The sequence below is a fragment of the Myodes glareolus genome, chromosome 14 (genome assembly GCF_982192425.1).
Source record: "Myodes glareolus chromosome 14, mMyoGla1.1, whole genome shotgun sequence".
Lineage (NCBI taxonomy): Eukaryota > Metazoa > Chordata > Mammalia > Rodentia > Cricetidae > Myodes > Myodes glareolus.
The window spans coordinates 64336128-64359865 of record NC_142039.1 but is presented as its reverse complement, the minus strand read 5'-3'; the positions used below and the strand labels follow the sequence as shown (position 1 = coordinate 64359865).

The window sequence follows — 23738 nt, the reverse complement described above, 5'->3', positions numbered from 1 at the left end:
CACTTGTGTATGAACATGCAGATAACATATCCCCGTCAAGTGTGTCTACCCTGAGGGCCCAGTAACAACGTCCACAATCCTGAGAGGCCACAGGAAACCAGAGTTGCTCCTGGCACAGTAGCTCAGGGCTGGGCAGGTCAAGGAAGATGAGCCAACTGCCTGGACATGCTGAGGGAAGGACAGGGACGTGCAAAGTGGCATGGGAGCTGGTACTGGGGCAAATCCAGGACATGGGAACATCAGAATGAGCAGCAGCATAGTGATGCTGTAAAGGGCATTCCTGCAAATCCCAGCACACGGTCTGCACACCACCTGTGGGAGCAAGAAGGACATCTATCCTTTGGGATCAGGTAGGGAGGTACGGAGGGTCTCACTCACCCCTTCTATTTCTTTCTTTCCATGACTGTCTCTTTGCATGTCCCTACACCTCCCACACCCCTTTTCTCTCAGGCATTACTGCTCAGGGTGAAGCCACATTATGAGTTGCTCTCTCTGGAGACCCACCAGCAGGGAACTCTGCTACACGGGCCACCAGCCCTGGCTGACACCTGACTGTGCCTCCTGAGAGGCCCTAAGCCCCCCGTCCCCCCCAGACTGAGGACTGTAGAGGCTGGGGCACTCTGAGCACTATGGCTGCGGTAGTCTGCTGTGAGGTTGCCAACATCTAAATAGAACTGTCAGAGCAAGTATCCTCCACAACAGAGTGGACAGAAGCATAAGCCCCCAGGCAGGCCGCAGTGACAAAGAGGCTCCTTCTCTGAGATTCCTAGGATGTATCACCTACCCTAGAGGAGCATCTGAGTTCTTCCCAAGTGTCAGGCCACAGAAGGTAAGGGACTGAAGAGCTGAGGAGCCCCGGATTACTGACCCAACGCTTGGACACCAAAGATCTGAGCATCCTGAGGAAGGGATAGTGGTGGTGTGCTGATGACATTTGATTCTGAATGCAGGAAAACCCCTGCTTCATAGGAAATAACAGGCAGGAATGCACTCGGGGTGACGGGTGCTAAGCAGCAGCTCACTCTCAAACAGGACGTGGTGGAGGTGGGAGTCCTCCCAGGGAGCTGGTCCAGATCATCTCAAAGCAGTTTAAAAGACATCTGTGCTTGTGAGAGATTCCCCCATGAAAATGTCCCAGGTGAAAGTCTCACTGACCCCAGCAGAGGCATAAGCAGTCTGAGTATGTGGCCAAGAAAAGGGTCCAAAGAGGGACAGCCAGACACAGAATCCTCTGTGGGATCCGCCTACTCTCAGGGCCTGTGGTTCAGCCGCCATCTTGTGGGAAAACTTCCCAACAATAGGACAGTCCACACCCTCAGAGATGAGACCCCAGAGGAGACCAGATGAGGGGGTCTTCTGTCCTTAGGACCAGCAGCAGCCTCTTTCCAAGGACTTCAAGTCCGACCACAAAGACCTCTGTGAGGCAGCTAGGGCCGGACAGGCTAGAATGACCCAAGTCAGTTGTGAGCCAGAGTGAGTGGCCCAAGGCAGGTGTAATAACTGTTGCTGATCCCTGGAGCAGGCCTACAAAAGTGGCTAGAGCGCGAAGCATGCCATCCGTTAAGCCCCAGGTAGCCTCAGTTCACATTAAAGACAGTTGGCTATTCCTGCCATTCTGTAGGATGCTTGCTCTGAGGCTCCATGCCTCTACCAGGCAAGGACTACCTGACCAGAGTTGGCAAAGAGAACACCCCCTCATACCACCACAGTTATTTCCATTTTCTGCACCACTTCCGTCACCCCCAGGATGGCCTAACTGCCTCTAGCCCAGTACCCCAGAGAACCTGCCATACTTGACCTCATTCTGCCATGCGGACCTACGTCCCCACCCTACAACCCATCTTCATCTTCATCCCCTCCGGGTGGCTCCAGGAGGTCTCATCTGGATTCTAGGGTGCCTGTGGCACCTCACACCTATGTAGCCTCCAGAGTCTACAATCTTTGCCAGACTCATGTGCTGCTAACCGGTGACTCTCTCTGCGGCCTAGGCCCAGGAAGGGTCTGGAGACCTGGACAGTAATGACCCTAGAATTCCAAATATACAGAAGGAAGAAGGGCAAAGTTGGAACCTTGATAAGTTTCCTAAAGTCCAGGACCCATCCTAAGGCCCAGTAAGATCATGGCAGAGCTATGAGATGGGGCATGTGTGGCTGTTCACAAAACAGAGCCCTCACAGGGAGAATGTAGAGCTTTCAATTTGTCACATGTGGCAACAAGGCTTGGTAGAGTGGGAATACACACTGTTTATTATTATTATTATTATTATTATTATTATTATTATTATTATTATTATTATTATTATTATTACTACTACTACTACTACTACTATTACATTATTTTGGTTCTTTGAGACAGGGTTTCTCTGTATAGTCCCAGTTGTTTTGATACCTGTTCTGTAGACCAGGCTGGCCTCAAACTCAGAGATCCACCTGCCTCTGACTCCCAAGTGCTGGGATTAAAGGTTTGCACCACCACCACCCGGCATTTATTATTATTCTTTAAGTTGATAAAAGTCATGTCCTTTCTACATGGATGCCCATTTTATAGATGCAATGCCTTATAATGGAAAGAAAACACAGTTCAAGGCAGGAGAAGGAGATAAGGTGTGGGAGAGGAGAAGATTCACAAGAGAGTGCTGGGCCCAGGGACTTAACTGGAATTAATACGGGAACATAGCCTGGGACTTCAGCCAAAAGGCAGAGACCAGCTAAGGTGACTGACCTATAGTGGCTCTATCCTGTGGGAAGTCCTGTCCTCCACCTGATGACAAGCAGAGACAGGATAGAGCCTTGGGTGTCAACTGCTTCGGAAGCAGTGAAGCAGCATCCAGACAGGGTGCACAGGGTTTACCTGGGTTTAGGACACTGTCTTCTAGGGAACTGAACACAAATGAGAAGCTGAGGTCTGGGTGAAGCCCAGACACTCAGAATCTACCTGTTGGGGATCCTGGGCATCATCCTGGAAGAACCATCCATGCTGGAATCAATCACACTAAGCTTCAACAGCCCTTATCACATTGTAGCTATTCTGTAGCCCATGGTCCCAAGGCTCAGCTCCCAAATACCTCAAGCCCTGCATGGCCCAGTTCAGAGCAAGCAGAAGCACATTTGTAATGCAGCCCTGGCCTCACTTGTGAAGGCAAGCATGTTATTTTACCTGAAGAGACTCTGTTATATTAAAACCACAATGTCCAATTGCGTAAGAATGTCCCATTCTTACTCTAGTAGCCCCAACAGACATTCCTTGCAAGGCCAGCACAGTGTGATTTCCCCAGGATTTCTTCCTTTGACACACACAGGAGACTCTCCCTCCAATCCTCCTTCCCACGTCTATCATTCCCAGGCCAGTATCAAGGACCAGCACAGTGTCCAACAGTATGCTCTCAGCAAGTGGCTGACACTTCAACTCCAGCTGCCACAGTCTGTAGGGGGCATGCCACTTCACACGAGGCTTACTGTTCTCAGTAAAAAGCATGGAAAGACAGCCATTAACATCAGTGAATCGAAACGTGTGCCGGAAGCCGGCTGAGTGTATACAGTCACTCTTGACGACTGAATTGGAAAAACACAAGTGTACCATATCTAGCTACTACTGGCTACCACTGTGAGCCACGGAAGACCCCCAAGAAGCACGGAGCTAAAGAGTCCTGTGAGATGTGTTCACAGCAGAAGCTTTTCTGCCTGGGATGGGATCGGAGGCGAGCTTTGGGAGAGTGGCTCGGCCTGGTCACACAGGTGACTGCTTTGTGCATCTTGAGATGATGGTACAGCCTGCCCCAGAGAAGCCAGCCTAGACTTCATCTCAGCAATAATACGTCACCTCCATCCTCATCCTTACTACACTACACCACACAGTTGCTGCACAGGGGAGATGCAGCCCTATAGCACACTGGCAGCCCTGGAGGTCTGTCTTCCCTCCAGAAGCTGGAAGTGAGACCCTGCACTCAGCTGTACTTCAGAAGGCCACACAGAGAGGGTTCACCAGGAACACTCCAGCCTGCAGCTGTGGCAGCAGGACCTCAGCTCATCCTGAGTGTCTCCTTTCCACCCCAGCTCCCTTGGAGTCACGGAGGCCGAGGCCCTGCTGTCAGGCCACTTCTCCATCCTGCATTGACTTCTGTGCAAAAGCTAAACCCATCATGTACTCTGGGCCACTTGTTGTAGAAATGAAGTCTTAAGGCAGAGTGGACACAAGGCCCATGGAGCCCCTCTCTTCTGACTCTGAGCACTCACACATTCCAAGGAAACCAGCCTCACAGGGACGTGCCCACTTCTCTTGACAGGAGAAACAAGGAACCCATCATTCTGTGACTCGAGACTTAAGTTTTCAACAGATGTGCTCTGTTCAGTAGAAAGCTCATTTAGGAGCTGGGCATAGTGGGGCAAGCCTATAATCCCAGTTGCTTGGGGGACTTGAGACAAATGGATCAAAAATTCAAGGCCTGTCTGGGATAGAGTGAGTTCAAGGTCAGCCTAGGCAATCTAGTGAGAAGGGTTTCAAAATAAAATGTCAAAAGACAGCCTGGCGCTGTAGTAGAACACTTGCCTAACTGGAGTCTAAGGCCCTGGGTTCAAACCTTAGCGAGGAGTTGGGGAGAACCCTAGGGGGGAATGTGGGGGGGTATAAAAGTAAAAGTGGGGGGCTGAAATACACTTTAGAGGTAGAGTGGCTCTATGTTCAGTCCCCAGTACAATCAAAAAAAAAAAAAAAAGAAAGAAAAAAATCTTATTTTAAAATAACTTTAAAGAACACCACCTCTGCGACAGCATTGTCAGGCTTCTGGTTCATGCCTGCTGTCTTCCCTCTGGATATTACTGGCATCCTGACTTCTATTTGCCACCTCCTTCACTGCAGCCTGGAGGCCTTTCTGGACTCCTCTTCCCTGTGGAGTGGTTTTGCTGCTTTCTCTTTCTTTCTCTCTCTCTCTCTCTCTCTCTCTCTGACTTCCCTCAGACACAGAGCAGCACATCAGTGGCACAAGTTTATAATGAAAATGTCCCACATTGTTGGAGAGTCACCCATCTTGTGTGGTATTAAACACTTGAAATGTGGCCGATGAGACCATAGTTTAAACCGCAATTTAATTTTAAACCACCTAAATCTTAGAAGGTAATTGTGCGTCATGTCTACCATGTTGGATGCTGCTGGCCCAGAGAACTGAGTAGAATAATCTAGTCTGGCATCCAGGCCCTAGAAATCCCTATGACCTGGCCACTCACCTCTTTAGATGTTAGGGTACCGCAGTAATGCTACAGAGCCTGGGCCGGAGCCACTCCTTGCCCTATAAGGGCTGTTTTGTTCCTTCTTCCTTCCCTGGTACCCTACCAGGCTCAATGTCCCTCCCTGAGGCCCAGTCTGACATCCCAAGCAATAAAGGGGTCTCCCCTCCTCACCCACAGACAGGCATTGGGACACACCTGTGCTCTCCCATCACCCCTTGAGGCGTTAAAGTACCAAAACCCCAAACAAAATAAGAATATCTCCAAAGCAGGAGGGACAAACCCCATGTTCAAAGCTGTAGTCCTGGAGCAAATTGGCAGAGTTTGGTCAAGGCAATCAGGGCCTGTCACCCTCCCCCCTCTGCATCAGACATCTTCCCTGGACTGTGTCCCAGATGCTCATCTTGTTTCCCAGGGCCTGTGCAGTGGAGAGCCTTAGCCTTCCTGCCACTGTACACATACACACCTGACCGCACCACAGGGACCCCAAACCCTTTCTCAGGACTGCCCCCAACCCTTCCATGCATGCTGGCCATTCCTCTGGGAGCACATGCCCTTCTGGAAAAGCAATTGATTTGTGATTTTTTTTTCCAATTTGTTTTATCCCAAACTCGCCCACGGTTATCTTGAGCCCCTTTATATGCACCTTACCATTTCTTGGGCCACCTCATCGGGGGTCTCCTTCTCCAAGTCAAAGGTAAACTCTATGGCTCCATTGTCTTTGGGCTTTCCCTTTAGCTTCTTGGGGTCTTCCACCCAAAGTCGCAGGGCGATGGTAGACTTCCTGCCATGGTCCTCCTCTGCAAGTTCCACCCGGACGCCCGTGTCTTCCGCGAAGAAGGCATGGCTCAGCAGGTCCTTGATCTCATACCTGGAGAGAAAGTGACTCCCAGGCAGGGCTCAGGGACAAGGGGCTTCCACACCCATCTACAAGTACAATATCAGGTCAGCACCCAGCACACTGAGCAGGTTATGCTATGAAATTCTTCCACTTCAATCCTGGTGGGCAGCCTTTGCCCCCTGGGGTAGGACACAGGTGTGCACATGAGCATTCCGTAATCCCCAGGAGATGCTGAGAAATTAGGATCTGATATGCTTTTGTTTCTTGTTGCAATCATGTTTTAAGATAGTCCTCCCACCCATTATAAAAAGAAGTCACACTCTGTGCCAGGCCACCTGCTAAGCTAGAAATGGATCCTGCTGAGGTACGGGTGAGTGTTCAATCCTCATCAGAGACTCCTGACTCAGGGTAAATGAGAGGAAGTAGAATCCTCCACACACAAAGAATCCAGGGTCCCTGGACCTCATTGCAGCAGCGAGGTCAATAGGGAGGAAGGGGTGTGGAAGAAGAGGGGCAGCAGACAGAGATAAGTAAGGACTTCCTAGACCTAGGGGTTTGGAGCCAGAACCCAGCCATGGGAGGCTTCACCCAGGGAGCTAGGTCATCTGGCAGCTAGGTGTTGCTACACAATCACTTCCAGGTCCAGAAAGTCATGCCTCCTAAACACACGTCCCTAACCACTGTGTCTGGACTTTTCTCCCGTAGAAATGCATAAATCTGGCTTCCTCTGGGCATCGTGTTGATGGCAACGAACACCAGCTACCCATCCCTACCAACCTCTGAGAAGGTCATGTGGATGGGTGAGTCCATCCCAGATTGTTTTGAGGGCTAAGAAGGCTAAAAGGCAACCCTAGCTTCCTGGCTGTCCAGCTGGGAAGGCCAATCCTGTTCTAAAGAGGAATTGGGTTTGTAGAACAACTGGGGGCGGGGGGGGGGGAGTCCAGAGGCGAAATCTGCAGCCCGAGAGACAGTTGGAACAAGTACACTCCCATGTGCAGCCTGCTGTTCAGAAGGGCTGATGGGGCTGAGGCTCATGAGGAACCTGAGTATGGAGATGTTTCTTAAGGGGACATGGGGACTAGAGAGAAAGCAAAGGACAGAGTAAAGGTCTGGATGCCTCAGCACTTGAGGCTGGGTTAGGAGCCTATTTCAGGAGTCAGGAAAGGATGTGAGTGCTACACAGCTCACAGTAACTCTCAAGCTCGGTGTCACATAGCTTGAGTCAGCCTGCCTGACCTGGGAAGTTTGCACAGAGAATGTGGCCCAAAACGTCAGCTGGAGAACCCCCGAGCCCACGGTGCTGGAGCTCACCTTTCCTCTTTGTTCTTGCAGATGCACTCGCCAATGATCTCCTTGATCTCAGGATCATGCACCTTCTCGAAGCTGGCTGGCTTGATGCCCTGAGAACAGAGCAGAGTTATCTGGCACGACCCAGAGCTGGAGGAACCAGTGTCTTCCCTGGCTCAGCTTGCTACCCAGGGCACTTCTCAGCCTGAGTCCTGAGACCCAGTAGAGCCTGGGGCCTCACTGGGTTGAGGGTAGAGCTATGTTCAGGGAAACTGAGGAGGCTAGGAGGCAGAGTCCTGGAAAGGAAAGAGTGATAAAGAGCTCCTATGTCTACAGTCTCCTCAAGCTTTTGCTTAAAACCAAGATGAATACCTAGTCAGCACCACAGATCTTGGCAAAGAGACATCAAGGATCTTCAGGCTGAGCTATTCCTACAGCTCACACAGTGCAGGGATGCTGTAATGGTACAGTGTGTTATGATCAAAAGTAAACTACTAGAAATGCTAGGATGCAAGAAGACACTAACTCCTCACACAGCAGAAAAACAAGCCGACAGAAATGAGAGCATTCTGCAAGCTGGAGACAAGGGGTAGGGGTAAAACTCATAGCAGCTGTGCGGTAGATGAAAAAACCAAACAGCTGGTGACAAGCAGAAATTATAGATACAAAAGGCCAACTAGAGATGGAAACCTCACAGAAGAGAAGGCAGGGCAATGGGAGCTATTGGGCATGGAGCAGAGAGACAGACAGACACACAGTTCTGTTCCCTTCCCTTCAGAATTGGTGACACTAATGAGGTGCAGGTTGGCACATCCTACATATAAAAGCAAGCCCCCATAAGACAGGATGGGCAGCAGTGAAGGAAACTGAGACGTGCTTGGAGACAGATGATGGCTTAGGCAGTAAAGGATTGTTGGGGAAGCACATGAGTTCAGATGCCCAGGACTCAAGGAAAAGTCAGGCATGGTGGCACATGCCTATAACCCCAGCACTGGCAGAGGCAGAGAGAGGCAGATCCCGGGAACTCATGGGCCAACCAGTCCTCAGATCTAGGTTCAGCAAGAGACCCTGTCTCAAAAATAATGTGGAGAGTCAATTGAGGAAGACACATTGATAACTTCTGGAACCACACAGGCCTGCATAGATGAACACACACAGAGGAGTGAGGGAGAAACTCCAGGCCTGTAGATGCAACACACTCAAGCCCTAGGCTTGAAAGCAGAATGGGGAAAAAGCCTTGTGACCCTCTAAGCTCTTCCCTTCAGCACAAGGCCAGTAGCCACTGTTCCTCCTACTCCTGTCTGAATAGAGGACATCTTGGGGGTGTAAAGTATCCCCAGCTCAAACTCAGGCCAAGACCCCCCCATCCATGTTGTCACTAGGATCACCATCTGGCAAAAACACACAGCACAGCCTTCACCTGCCTGCCCTGTAGATGCCAAAGCTGATGCTTCAGATACAGCAGTGAGCATCTACAAAACTGTCCCTTGGCTTGGCTGCAGAGCCTCTGGAGCAGAGCCCCCAGGCCCTACCATACAAGCTATCCCTCCTGGTGAAGAACCTTAGTTACAGTAGATTCCACACTTTCTACAGAGTCAGGCCTTTCAATCCATACCTGGGTTTCTTCTCTACACCAGCCCCTCCCCAGGGAGTCAAGAAGACTGTTTATGGCCACTGCTTCTGGCCACAGGCCAGGAAGAGATTTGCGAGGGAGAGGGAACCATTGGCCACTTAGAGAGCACAGATATCTCCTATATCAGAAGCTGGAGCTAGCAGGGTTCATTTACAATCTGCTCAGTTGCAGGGGAAAGGAATCAACTAATTACAAAAATTAAAATGCACTGAAAGCTTCAACCCTCCCAAGCTTCATCCTTCAGCAAGATTCAGCCTTTAAAATCCCTGCCCTTTTTGCTTTATCTGGAAAATATGAAACAGAAAGAAGGAAGGGAAGAGGGGAAGAGGGGAGGGAGAGCGAAGGGGATGAGAAGAAAGGAGAGAAATACTCTTCTGAACCTGGCTGTTGAAGTCCCCATTTGGGGCAGACAAGAGTAAAGAAGCCCAGAAGGACCAGCTTTGTGCTGTCTGCTATCCAGAATGAGGGCCATGTCCAGTTTTCTGCCTAAGATGCCCCTTCCTGTCCCCAGGCCAGAGGACAAACCGCCACCTACTGTGTACAGGACAAGCCTGAAGCCCAAGGTTCCTTTCCCATATGCCACACAAATACCACCAAGATCTCTCAGGCCTTCAACACCCTGCTTGGCAGACAGCCCCTGCTCCCTGGAGTAACTTTATACCTGTGTGGGCTTCTGGGCCAGGGCACTAGCCAAGAACTCCTGCCTGTCACCACCTATCTATAGTGCACACAGGGGAGGCTCAAGGCAGCTAAGTGACTTAAGCTGGATCTAACAGCAAAAGGTAAGAGTTGCCTACCATCTGCAAAAGGGCTCATTAAGGTGGCTGGGCCCAGGATGGAGCTACAAGGGTGCCTAGGCTACGCATGGCTCCACACACACCTGCAGAAGTAACCTCTGCCACACAGGCACCTGGAGTAGGAGACAGAGCATGAGGTCCCCCTGTGTTGCTTGAGGAGGATGCAGGAAGGACTAGGGATCACAACAAGCAAGGTCAGCGCATACCCTGAGGGCCTGCTGGCCTCTCTAGGAGCACAGAGATGCCACACCACGAGAACCAGCACAGCAGAGCCCTGACCCAGCTGCTCCACCTCAGAGGCTGTATTTGTTCCACCAGCATAAGGGTCACCAGAGAGAGAAAGGACAGCCCAATCTGTTTGCACAGCTGAAGCCTTCAAATCAACTCAGAAATCACAGTGACAGCAGAACAGGGATTGAGGTCCCAGGCTGCCCGGTGCTGACAGCTGCCCAGAGACGCGCTTGGCTGAGACGGTGGTTTGGCAAAAAAGGAAAACAAACTGGGATTCTAAGATAAAGAAGATGGGGCTCACTTCCTGAACGGAGGCCTCAGCAGAGCGACGGGCTCTCAAGCCTCAGTTTTCTTCTTCCTGGGTCTCCCGGTTCCACGCAGGTAGCAGCCTCCAGGGCTAAGCTCCACCCGCAGTGCCATCCTTTCGCTGGAGTTCCCGCCCAGGCAAGCCTGGGGTCCCCGCTGTAAGGTACCCATGCTCACCCTTTTCCTTCCACAACTGCCCAAAGGGCTAACCAAGGCTGTGTCCTTACTAACAAGGTGGCTGAGTGGACTCACACAGGTGACCTTGCGATAGATCTGGGCGGCGTTCTGGCACTCCGAATAGGGGTACTCTGAGGTGGCCATCTCCAGCATGCACATCCCAAAGGCGTAGACATCGACCGACTCGTCGTAGTGCTCCTCGTACATTTCAGGCGCCATGAACTCAGGAGTACCTGCATCAGGAGCAGCAGACACAACGATTACTGATCAGATCCCATGGTCACACAGATGCTCCCTGCCTCCTCCACCTCATCTGTCCTGTGGCACATTCAGGACACCAAAAAGGTTGACAGCCCCCAACGATTCAAGGAGATGTTCTCGACAAACTGAAGTGTCCAAAACCTCACCATAGTGTGGCTAAGGCCAGCCACCAGCTTTCGGTGCCGTTTCAAGCCACAGGGTTAGAAAACAGCTTTCTGGGGTGGGGGGGTGGGGGATACCTACTCTTTGAGCACACCCTGGCTTGTGTGTGGAGGTTGTATCTCTGAAAACAGGTCAGCATCAGCCACTTCTCAAAACCTCCCATCCAGAGATGGCAAAAACTTTTGGTTACCCCAAAGCTGCCTCTAACTGTAAACACCCAGGAAGGCCCTGAGGATCCCTCGAGAGGGGAATGACTGGGTTTTCTGGGTCTAACTAATAATAAATGTGGCGTGCAACTATCACTTTGACAATGAGCAAATGGCATCCACCTGACACATCCCACAGAGATGCTGAGATAAGGACTACTTGCAACACATCCAACACAAGGAAAGTGAAAGGATGCCTGTCGTGAGCATGTATGTACATGTATGGGGAACCCAGAGGATAATCTCATGATGTCATTCCTCAGGTGCAATCTCCTGCATCTGCTTTTCTCCTTTTCCTTTGAGTCAGGGTCTCTCACTCCTCTGGAGCTGAGTAAGCTAGACTAGTTAGCCCGTGGACCCAGAGATAGACAGTAACCAAGTATTTGTTTCAAAACCTTTTCATTAAAATTCAGCTAGTCCGGCTAGCCTCCACGCTCTGAGGATCCCATCTCTGCCTCGAAGCTAATGGGATTACAGACAGGTTGCCACTCTACCTGCCTGTCACTGTCAGGTAAGTGCTAGAGACCTGAATTTCAGTTTTCAAGTTTAGGTGGCAAGCGCTTGAACCTCTAAGCAGTCCCATGTTGGGGTCTCTTGCCCATTATTTCAGTTTAATATGCATTGTGAGTCTAACTAAAAACTACATGTTTGGGTTTATGTAAAAGAACAAAGAAATGTAGAAAAAATCCATCAGAAATGACAGAGACCAAGATGAGATCTTGTGCTGAGAACTTGGATCCTCTTGTCTCTTCAAAGTCTTTGGCACTGCTAATTTTTAATATTTTTAAGTTTCGTTACATCCCTTGTCATAGGGTAGTGAATGTACTTCTAAGGCCACAAAATGCAAGACAGAGCAGTCCCAGACAGGGGTAGCCTACAAATGGATCAGAGCCCAGGCCCTCCCTACCCCTTCATACGTCTTTGGGACCCCAGCACATCCTGAGGGGTTAATAAGCCTTGAGCACAGTGACCACTGAGGAGGGTCCACCATGGTGACAGCTGGAACACACTGAACAAGGAAACCGACTTGGCCGGAAACCCCAAGTTGCAGGAAGGAAGGTCTCCCTCCCCAGGGCCACCTCTACTGCCTATAATGTCACCCTGTGATGCCTCTGCCAGAGACTGTGTGGGACAAGCTGTCCTGTGATAACAAGGGAGAAACCACAAAGCCTTTTCCTGCTAGAGGGGCCAACAAAGAGACTTCAGGAGTGTGTCCTGGGCCCTAGAGAGGACTGTGACAAAAGCCAGGCTCCCAGGACTTGGAGCTCGGCCAACCATTTCTTAGCACATGCAGGGACCCCAACTCTTCTAGCAGAGAAGAAGTTACTCATTAGCTGGCCACATGGCATCAGGGTGAAGAGAGAGCAGTATCCCTGGGCTTCAACTCTGTAGGGACCAGCAAGAACCAAGGACCTCAGACAGCCTGGCTCTGGGAACTGGGTTGAGCTGGAACTAGCCCTGATCCAGGACAAGAGGCCCCAATAATTCCTGGACATTGGTGCATTTGACTCATTGTTCCTTTTCCTCTCACTAATTAGATCTGAATTTTAGGAATAACAAGTACGTGTGTCCATGCACATACACACCTGCGACTGTCCAGGTGTCTGTCCCACCCACCCACCCATTTCACGTTCACAGCTGCAGAGAACCTACCTCACCCTCAGCCCAAGGCTGCCTTGCACATCTGCCAGGAATCCCCTGGTCCCCGGAGATGTTTGTGGCAGTCCCCACCCCCTCCCCCAGGCCCAGCTGTTTTGTCAGATGCTAGGGAACTTTCCTACACCCCTGTTCTCCAAGCTCCTCAAGCCAGAGTCAGGCAACACCCCTGTGGGTACAGCCCCTGACCACCTTCCCCTTTCCAATAGAGAAGTGACTTCAGCTGTGGCTTCATGGCATCTCTGCCATGAAGAACGGCTGAAGCCTGGCAGTGGAGGAGCAGGTAGGGACCCACTGAAGTGTAACACTGTAATAGCCCTATAACCCAGAAGAATTGTACCCTGAGTCTGTAATGAAAGACAAAGTATTCCCTTCATGGGACTCAAAAGCTCTATTTCCTAGATTTCCTTTATCTTCTTGGTTTTCTTCTATAATAAGAGCAAATTAACAATTGCCCCTTACCCATCTCTCCTCAGTGGGCAGGCAAAATCCATCTCCCATCTCTTCGGGGGATCCTACACTGCCTGGAACTCATAAGTACTTACTGTTACATCCACATGGTACCTGGTCTCCCTACTCTCCACCTGGAAGGCCATGCCCATCCAGAATGGCCTGAGGCTCCTTTGAGAATGACTATCCTCAGTTCGCCTTAGCCTCTTTCCCATGTCACCGTTTGAGGGCAAATTTACAAAACCTGTTTGGAAACTTCCCAGAGGTCAGGACCAGGGTGTGCTCCCCACAGAGGCCTGAGCCCTGGTCTCCAGGATGGAATACCTAGGCCTTCACCTGGCTCCACTACTTCAGAGATCGGCAAAACAAGGTCTCAGTCAGTTCCTCCTCCCTACCACCACAAGAAGGCCCCTGTGGGTCAAACACCTCTGCAGCACCAGGGCTCTGCCTGGGACATAACACAGGCACTACTGTATCTGCTTCATTCTCAGACCATGCAAAGGGACCACAGGGATCTCCAGCCCCACCAAAGCAGCAAGAAATGCACTGTGAGGGTGTGAGCCCATGTAGCCTGCAGTGCTGGGTTCACAGATGTCTATGTAACCAGGTCTGGCTTTTTAAAAATATATATTTAAAAAACACAAAATAAAGACAATAGTAGCCTGAGGTAATCGCAGTCCTAAACTGAGGATGGCACCTGGGCTTAGGGACACATACACAGCGTTCCTAGAGCAGCAGGCAGCCACTGGCCCCAACCTGAGCACTCAGGGGAAAAACCAAGGGCCTGCAGCAGAAACAGGTCCGCAGCACCAACGGCTCCTGGGTGACACACACACATACACATACCCGAGATAAACTCTAGGCATGTCTGTGAAGAGGTTTCCGAATTGAGTTCACTGAGTCCGGCCTACTCTAAATTTGGACAGCACCATCCCATGGGCTGGCACCCTAGATTACATAAGGGGAGAAAGTGACCGGAGAACCAGCATTCATCTCCTTCTAACAGGTCCAAGGAGAAGCTCCATCGCAGAACCTGGGGATACCTGGGTAACAAGCCTGGGGGAGCCCCCACCTGGCCTCAGCCTGCCCAGATGCTGGCACTTGTGGGGAACAGGACTCTCCAGCCAGTGGCCATGGGAATCCCCTTAAGTAAGCCTCGCTTCCCCCTGCCCCACAGAAGCATCTGAGCACACTCCTGATCCTAACTTCTCTAACTTCCTGGACTTCGATAAGCAAAAGCCAGGGTGACAAGGGACATCCCACACAGTCGCGTACTCATGAGGCACCTTCCTGGTCCTGCCAGAAATACCTGGCCTTCATCTCAATTCATTCTTATCACCCAAGAACGGGAAGGAAGCCTTGTTTCCCAAAAAGCAAAGAGCTCACAGGGACATGGGGACTCAGCTTCCTCACATGGAGCGAATCTTGCTCTGAACGTTTACTTCTGAGGTGGGTGACCTTGAGGGGGCCTCCCATAACCTGTCAGAGTCCAAGGCCTGCAATCAAGAGTCACATCCAAGGCAAAACGAAACCTGACTAGAAACTCACCAGAGCTTAGAGTCAGGGTTAACACCCCCACAGCCCTGAGCCCCACCCATTTCTCTTTGTATGTGAAGGGAAGCTTACATGCGCGCACATGCATGTGTGTGTGTGGTGTGTATGGATACACACAAAAGACGATATCTTATGTCCTACCCTATCATTCTCCAGTGTGCATACATGTGTGCGTGCGTGCATGTGCACGTGTGTGGTGTATGTGTCTAGTGTGTACACGTGTGTACGTGCATGCGTGGTGTGTGTGGTGTAGGTGTATGTGTATGGTGTATGTATACACACAAGAGTAAGATGATGTCTGCTGTGCTATCCTATCAGTCTCCAGTGTGCGTACGTGTGTGCGTGTGTGTGGTGTATATGTATGGTGTATGTATACACACACGAGTAAGATGATGTCTGGTGTCCTACCCTATCAGTCCCCACCTAGTCCCTTGAGACGGGATCTCTCACTGAATCTGGAGCAAGGCTGGTGGCCAGAAAGTCCCAGCAATCCTCTCATAACACTGAAGTGCTAGGGTTATAGACGTACATGTAACCATGTCTGGATTAAAATGCATATACTATTTGTTTTAAGTTGTGTGTGTGTACGCCATGTGTGCAAGGGTGTTAACAGAAGCCAAAGCCTCTGGAGCTATAGTTACAGACGGTTGTGAGACACCTGGTACAGGTGCTGGAAACTAAACTTGGGTTCGCTAGAAGAGCAATACGTGCCCTTAAACTGCTGCGCCATCTCTCCAGCCCCAATGCCTGACTTTTCAAATCTAGGTTCTGGGGATTTGAACTCACGTCCTTATGATTATGCTTCAAGGGCTCTTACCCGCTATCTTCACAGCCTAGTTCCACCTATTTTCACAGATAGGAAACTGAGACTTAGGTCAGTCCCAGCTCCCTACCATTCTATTCTTCCAGGATAAGAAGAACAGAGATCTAGGTTCCAAAGGCCCACTCCCCAGATAGCTACCCTAAATATTACATTCCAAAGACACTACTGCAAATAAAGCAGTTCTCCAAGAACTAAGGCCACCTTAGCTCCCCAAACTATTCATGGGGCCCTGAGGCCAACCACTCTTTATCCTGTTCATGTGGGTAATCAGCCTTGATGGTAATCAGCACACCTGATTTCAAGAAAGTTAAGAGTCCCAAAGCAATTGTTACTGCAGCCCCTCTACATGTTCTTTCTAACGACCACGAAACCCTCCCCAGTATCTGGCAGATACTAGTGCCAGGCTAGTCACTTCAAAGTTGGGGACACATGATTCAGACCCCCTTATTCTTGCACACAGCTATAGACTATTATCCTCAGGACTGAGAGCACCATCCCCCCAAAAGTTGGTCAGGGATATCTCTCAGAGGAGGAGAGGCCTGGAGCCAAGGATCCAAACTCTCAGCACCACCTTCTAACACCATGTAGACACCATGCTGGGCCTCTGATTCATCTTTCTGCTGAGACATACTAAGTTGTCATTTCTTTGCATCCCACAGCCTCGGGGTACTCCTCTCCCTGACTGCTGGGAACAGCTCCAGGGTCCCCTGCCACAAGCAGTGTAATTCCTCTGTGGCAATACTACTTCCTTCTCCTGAGCAGCCGCTGTGTCCACCACAGCTCTGAAGCTGGCATCTAGCCCACCACCCTTGGCTGTACCCAACACAGCCAGGAATATGGTGCAGAGACTATGCCGGCCTTGAGTCTGACAGAAGGGGTCTCAGTGGGAGATAGAGCCAGTTATCTCCAGGCAAGCTGGAAGCGTGTTTCCCACAAGGCAGGTCCTCTGGCTGCGTTACCAGAATCCTGGGACAGCTTAGAGAGTCTGTCTGTACCAGGCCTGAGCAAAACCAGGTAAAAGTGGCTCCTCAAATGCCATGTGGTTCCCCTCTGGGTCTAGGGAGAAGAAACGGGCTCACCTATCACACTTTTGGCAAATGATGCTCTTTTAAGGGTGGCCAGGCCTAAGTCACCAATCTTCACAGAGCCGGTGGGTCCAGTGATGAAGATGTTGTCACACTTGAGGTCTCGGTGAATGATGGGGGGCGTCCTTGTATGCAGGAACAGCAGGCCCTTCAGGATCTGCCGGCACCAACTTCTCAGTACCTTGGGCTTCATCACCTTGAATCGTTTCAGGTACCTGGGGGAAGGGTAGAGCTCACTGTGCAGCTCACTGCTGCTACCCTGGGAAGCCCCCGTCTGGCAGAGCCCAGCCACACACTGTGAAGGGAAAGGGAAGACTGCCAACAGCTCTTCCCCTACCCAGGGTGTCTCAGCGGGATCCAGGCCTGGAACAGGCAGTTGAGCCAGGATCACTGCCCTCCACTGGCTCTTTGCACTGGAGACCTTGCTACCAAACCCATGCATGCCAAGCACAACCTTAATCTCCTGGATGTGATAAGAAGCCACCAAATGTGGCAGGATCCTAGACTAAAGTATGAGTGACAGAGGAATACCTACAGTCAAAGGTCAAGAAGGCCAGGCTACAGGTACCTGTGTGACGAGCCTGGCTTCACTCAGGAGGAAGTGATAGGTAAGGGTGGGAACTAGGATTTCCCTCACTGAATCTTCACATTGAGAGTGACGCTGCCCAGAAGCAGAGGACATCAAGGTCCTACTTAGGGGCTCAGGGTTAAAACGATTCAGAGGAACCCAAGCTATGGCCAGCCAGAGGGGACATCCCCTACCCCCACAGTACAGACATCAGGGAAGAATGACAAACTGACATGGCCACCTAGTTCCCAACCCCTTGCTGTATTGTGTTTGGCCCTTAACGTCGGCATTATGCTTCCAGGACACTGGAACGTGCCAGGCTGGCCTCTAGGCAAACAGACATTGGCCAGAAATAAGGTCCCAGACAGAGCAGACAAAAGAACCATGTCATTGGGAAGTAAACAGCCTTTCAGTGTCCCACACAGGAAGGGAGAGTGGGAACAGTCATATGATCATGAGAACCAATCTCATTTGTCACGAGAAACCAAAGGGAGCCAAATGCCAGGAAGACAACTCAGTTTGTGTCTTCTCACTTGGGGGAACAGGCTTCCCATGGCCCAGAGAAAGAATATCACTCAAAAGAGATACTCTGAAAGGACACTGGATCATAGACACAGCCAAACTGGCCGAAGCGTTCCAACACCTCTGCCACTCTAGTTGTTGTAGCTCTGGACCCACGGCTACCAAAGCCCACACGCATGCAGCACTTACGTCTTCAGTGTCCCCGAGGTCATCAGCTCCGTTACCAGCACGATACATCGCTTGCCCTTGGCACTGGACTCCCAGAAGTCATAGAAGCGCACGATATTGGGGTGCTGCAGGCCTTTCAGCATCTCTGCCTCCTCTTTGAACCGCTGCCGTTCAAGCTTGGTGAGCTTCCGGTCCTAGAGCCAGAGACAGGTGCACTGGGTGGGTGGAGTAACGGGCCTTGGCTGCCACTCTCCCTCCTACCAGGAGAGTGCAAAAGATGTCGGGGGCAGCAGTGGAAGCCTCAGAGGCATTGTGTCCCCCAGCAGTGACATGTAGCAGAATCCACCCTTCCTTTCTACCCAGTGACAAGTGACACACCACTGCTAGCCCCCAGAGTTCCACAACCCCAGATTCAGTCCCTGCCTGAGGCCCCTTCGTTAGAGATCGCTCCAGGAAACCAGAAGCGGCTCACGACCCATGCTGCCAAGCTTTTGCACTTTTTCCTTCCAAACACCTCGGAGGCCTCTGCTCTCACTCTCAGGGTACTTCTTAAAGGGATGAGAGATCAGTTTGCTTCTAAAGTATACACAGTGGGGGGAGGAGACCGCAGTGAACGGAGATGACACATGCCAGAGACCAGCACCAAGATGATGGAGAACCGACTTGGCAAAGCCAATCCTGAGAGCAGGCAGCCAGGCCCTTGGAGCAGGAAGAAACACACTCCACCTGGCCTTGGGCCACGGTGCCTGGCCAAGGCATCAGAACTAATCTGCTGTCCCAAAGTTTATAACAGAGCAGTAAACACATATCATTGTGGTCTAGGATGGAGCTCAGTGCGCACAGTGCTTGCCTGCCACGCACAAAGCCCTGTTGTTAACCCGCAGTACTCAATGAACGAGGCCTGGTGGCCCACACAGTACTTGGAAGCTAGAGGCAAGATCAGAAGTTCAAGGTTATCTTCAGCTACATAGCAAGCTGGAGCTTAGCCTGAGCTATGTGAGAGCCTGTCTCTGATTAAAGGGAAAACAAAAAACAAAAACAAACCTCATTGCTATCTTGAAACTTTCATCAGGTGTGTGAGCTCTGCATCATTAGCTCCCGCAACTTACCGAAACCCTGGCCCTTCCCTTTCCCAAATCCATCCATGGATTCTCACCTTGGGGCACTCAAAACAAACCCAAAGAGCTCACAAGCCCCTAAGGATTGCTCTTTGCTTCCAAGCTCATCTCATAAGATGTCACTGGCCATGGGCCTCAGGGTGAACTCCTCCTACTCTACAAGCACAGTGAGGCCTTCTCAGCTCCACCTAATTGGTGCCTAAAGTCACCTTCTAGTCCTGCCTCCCCGGCCACATACCCCAGAGTCACAGGAGTGTGAGAAGAGAAGCGTTTCTATTTTCAAAGGAAACTGTTAAAACAACTAAACACAGAAACTTGGAGGAATTCCAGGAGACAGGAAGCAGGTGGTTTGAGATAGACCAGGGATGATCAGAGCTGAGAGGAAATATAAGCAAAGATCCCCAGGATCCTTTCGGAAGGCCCCACAATGTCATCAGAGTCCAACAGAAGCAGCTGTCCATAGAGTCACGACAAGGGTCACTGTGTTAAGAAATTATTCCCCACATGGCAGCTGTACCCATTCAGTCAGACCCCTGCCCCACAGCACAGATCCTTGCCTGACCCTTTGCTCATCAGTGGGACTAGACAGCAGCCATCATCAACAAAGTCAAACAGCCAAGAGAGCTCATTATTGCAGCCAGCATCAGAAAGACGGTCAGAGACTTCAAAAACATCCAATCAATGCTCTTCCCATGAAGACCCAGGAAGCAGAACAGCATATACAAGAGCAAACTTCTACTTTAAAAGGAGCCATCTAGAAAGGAGTTTTTATAAATTCTGAAAGCTGGGCTGGCCTTGCTTAATATATAAAACATCCCATAATCCAATGAAATGTAAGTACGAAAAAGTTAATCTCTAATCTAGACAATAAAATGGCAACCTGTTCTGTTAATTAAAATCACTGTTTATCTAAGATAATGAAAGCAAAGCTACACACTGGGAGAAACCATACCCAATACACAGCATCTGACAAAGGACTTGGCCCCTGAATGGAGAGAGAGCTTCTATAATTGATACAGACAGACAGATGCTTTACCAAATAACCTACAGAAATGGCCAAGATCCCTCAGCAGCTTCCTACCAGCCCTGGGTTCCAGCATCTCCACCTCCCGCCCTCAGCCCCCCACCCCCACCGCAGAGAAGATCCACAGAGAGAAAGGAAACACGAGTCCTCAAAAGATGGGCACACAGGCAGCTCCATCACAGTCCCACCCAGATTTGGCTGAAGGATCCCACCAGGTGAACAGAAATACATTGGCCAGTATTCCAATGGTTTACACCTCAGCAACTGGAAGGAAAAAAACTTTGATCAAAAAACATTCTGTGTGAATCTCATAAGCATGTATCTGGTGGGAACCCATTTGATAGGGAACACTAAAAACAATCAGGTTACCTTCAGAACAGGGGCGCCTTTGGAGTGGCCAGGGTCTGGAACTGAGAACCTGGGAGTGGGGAGCGAGGGGTAGTGAAAGATGTTTTTTGTTAGTTGGGGAAGAACTGGGGATGGAATCATTCCCAAATAGCAAGCCTTCACTTGCTACTCAGGTGCCCCACCACTCAGCTACAGTCACAGCCCAACTCATGCTTGTTTAGCATGTATATGTACATGTGTTCAGGTATGCAAGCACATGAAAACCATTTGCTTTCTTTTGGGAGTGGGGTGGGTTGAGACAAGGTCTCTCTATGTAGCCCTGGCTGGCTTCAGACTCACAGAGATCTGCCTGCCTCTGCCTCTGCCTCTGTGAGCACTGGGATTGAAGGGGTGAAATACTACACCCACCTGGTCTTGGCTGTCTTTCCCAATCAGGGTCTCTCTCCTAAACCCAGAGCTCACTGATTTGCCTAGTCTAGCTAAGCAGTTTGCTCCGGGGAGTCTGTCTCTGCCTCACAAGTACTGAGATTAAAAGCAGGCTGTCCCGCCCACCCACTTACTAACCACTACACTACAGACGTGGATTCTTTTCCTAGCGCTTCCAGGACGGGTATTTAAACAACGGAGCCATTTTCCCAGCCCCCAGCTTGCATTTTTAACATGAGTATTTCACTGTTTATAAACTGTGATTCAATTCTTAAAATGTAACAAGAAATTAAAACGTTAAAAACTATCCAAAGACCAAATGAGAAAATTAAGTCTAAAAGGAAGAATTTTTAAAACGAGAAATATTAAGGGCCATGCAAGAACTACCTGGGAGACAATTATGTAACTGTGGCTCTAAGAGGAGACGTCCTGAAATACACACAGCGGAATAGCATTTCCCTGAATTAAAAGGAGAATGACTTAGGATGAAAGGGCCTACTGAGGCCAGGTCAGTAAATGAAAACTGACCCACCCTCTAGATCTGTCCCAATGAAACTTCAGAATCCTGAGGCCTGAAAAATTTCCTATCTGCAAAGAAATGGCCCCGGCGACAGTGAGTGGAATCAGCGATACTGGCTGCGGGGAGGGCGGCAGCGTCCTCAAAGTGCCGACCAGGAATTCTAAATCCAGCCAAATGCACACCTCTCCGGACTCACTTTTCCCACGTGCAGGAACTCAAAGGTGACTTCCCACGCCCTCTACATGAACCGAGTGGCTGCAAACAGAAATGGATGTGTCAGGTTTGGGGAAACAGCTCAGAAGGCAAAGGGGCTTGCTGTGCAAGCATGAGTTCAAATCCCCAGCACCTACGCAAAAGAACAGGTATGGTTGTATGCATCCAGGCCCCTTACACACCGTGCTATGGGAGGGTTAAAAAGCTTGTTTGTCCATCAGCCTAGCTCCAGGTTCAGTGAGAGATCCTTTTTCAAGTGAATAAGGTAGAGAAGGCTAGAGCAAGACACCCAACATCCTCCTCCGGGCTCTACAAGGGCATATGCACCTGCATGCAGACACGCATGCAGAAACCACACCCACTCACACATATGCAAACACATACAAAAGGAATGCAGCCGAATTGATCTTTGGGGGTCACTGATGAGGCAGCTGAGAAGACGATGGATCCTGGGCCGGCTCGACAGCCCCATAAAGCCTTCTCAAGGCAGCAACAGTCTGTCTCCAATTCCCTTCCCATGGGCCTAGTTAGTGACTGGAGAGAAGCCTGAGAGCACCATTAAAGTCTACGTTATCTTACGGTATCCGACATCGGCCAACAGCAGCATAAGGCTCAAAGTGCAATGTCCAAGTTGTAAATAACGAAACTAACACAAATAGAAAGTGGGAGGCGGCGTCTTGCGTAGGCTACTGTCTCCATTGCTGTCTTTCCCATATGAGTGAGTGAAGGTTGTTAGCCATGGTGCCTCTAGGAGAGAGACAGGAAGTGGGGCAGAGACCATATTATATGTTTCATGCCACCAGGAAGTTTTACCAAGGTGCCATGCCCCTTGGTCACTTAAGACTGGATCTCACGTGCTCTTCTGAGCATGGCCCACACTCAATGCATTATGCAAATCATCCTCCTCCATTGCTCCACCACTGGTAGGTAAAGCAAAGGAGAGACAAAATGGCAGTCTCCAAGGTGGGGAAGAGGGTCATTCAGGGGTGCTTAGGTCTGATGGGCTTAACCCACGCTTCAGGGCAATCTGGAGACACACACCAGAGGGGGCTCTTGGTATTAAGAAAGTCAGATGTTATTGGCAAAGACCTTTAATATTCCAGCACTTGGGAGGCAGAGGCAGGTGGATCTCTGTGAATTTGAGGCCAGCCTGGTCTACATAGCAAGTTCCAGGACAAGCCAGGACTACACAGAGAATCCCTGTCTGCAAGATTGTTGCCTAGAAAGTGCAGAGTGTCTACAGGGTTACTCCTGCAGCAGCCCGGGGCCACAGTGCCGTCACAACAGCCCCAGTGGGTAATGGCTGAGGGAGTCAGGCCCAAGAGGGACACAGCTACTGTTCCTGGAGGAGCGCAGTGTCTTTCTGTAGCAAGGGCAGAGAACCAAGAGAGGGTGAGAGAGCCACACCAGGCGGTGTGGCAGGGTACTGGCTAGCCCTGGCTAACACTGGCTCAGTGCACCTGCTGGCAAGCTTCTTCGCAAAGGATGTGCTTATGGTCTGAGTCAAATCAAAGGAACATGAGAGGATTCTTTTTAAGCCATACAGAAGAATGAAGATATGTTATTTGTAGAAGACTGATATAATTAGAATAGTCATAGAATTATGTCTTCACAGAAAGACAGTATTACAGGTTTGCTCTCATTTGTGGGTGCTCAAATTCATGCAGACGCATAAAATCATGTACACACAGGTGAGAGAGAAGGAGAAGCAAAGCTGTCTAGGAGAACAAAGGGAACCACTGGGAAGAGAAGGGGCCCCAAAGGGAAGTATGGTGGAAATAAGCTCAAAGCGTATCATATACTTCCATGAAAATGACCTCATGTAACCCAGTACAATAATTTTTAAATTTTTAAATAATTTCTTCATTTTACATGTGTGAGTATTTTGCTGTGTATGTTTGTCTGTGTACAATGTGCAAGCCTGGTACCCACTAAGGTCAGAGGAGGGTGTTAGAGCCCCTACACCTGGAGTTACAGATTGTTATGAGCCATCATGTGGATGCTGGGAATTAACCCAGGTCCTTTGCAAAATAAAGTGCTCTTAACTACTCAGCCAACTCGCCAGCCCCAATAATTTTTTTTTAAAGCAAATAAAGGCTCTAGAGTCTGGGTCTAGAACTATCCTGTGTAGGGAGATTAGACC

At 50.2% G+C, this 23738-nt stretch overlaps 1 protein-coding gene across 14 annotated transcripts in view; it reads right to left on the bottom strand.

Annotated features, from left to right (window-relative positions):
• Positions 1-23738, bottom strand: part of Wnk2 (WNK lysine deficient protein kinase 2) — a 113471-nt gene that overhangs the window by 51717 nt on the left and 38016 nt on the right. For all 14 annotated transcript variants that reach the window (XM_085699469.2, XM_085699472.2, XM_085699475.2 and 11 more), the window contains exons 3-7: positions 17968-18140; positions 16683-16903; positions 10567-10724; positions 7372-7460; positions 5871-6090 (exon numbers count right to left, since the gene is read on the bottom strand). In XM_085699469.2, coding sequence (XP_085555595.2) covers positions 5871-6090; positions 7372-7460; positions 10567-10724; positions 16683-16903; positions 17968-18140 — 861 coding nt within the window. The remainder of the gene's footprint in view (positions 1-5870; positions 6091-7371; positions 7461-10566; positions 10725-16682; positions 16904-17967; positions 18141-23738) is intronic.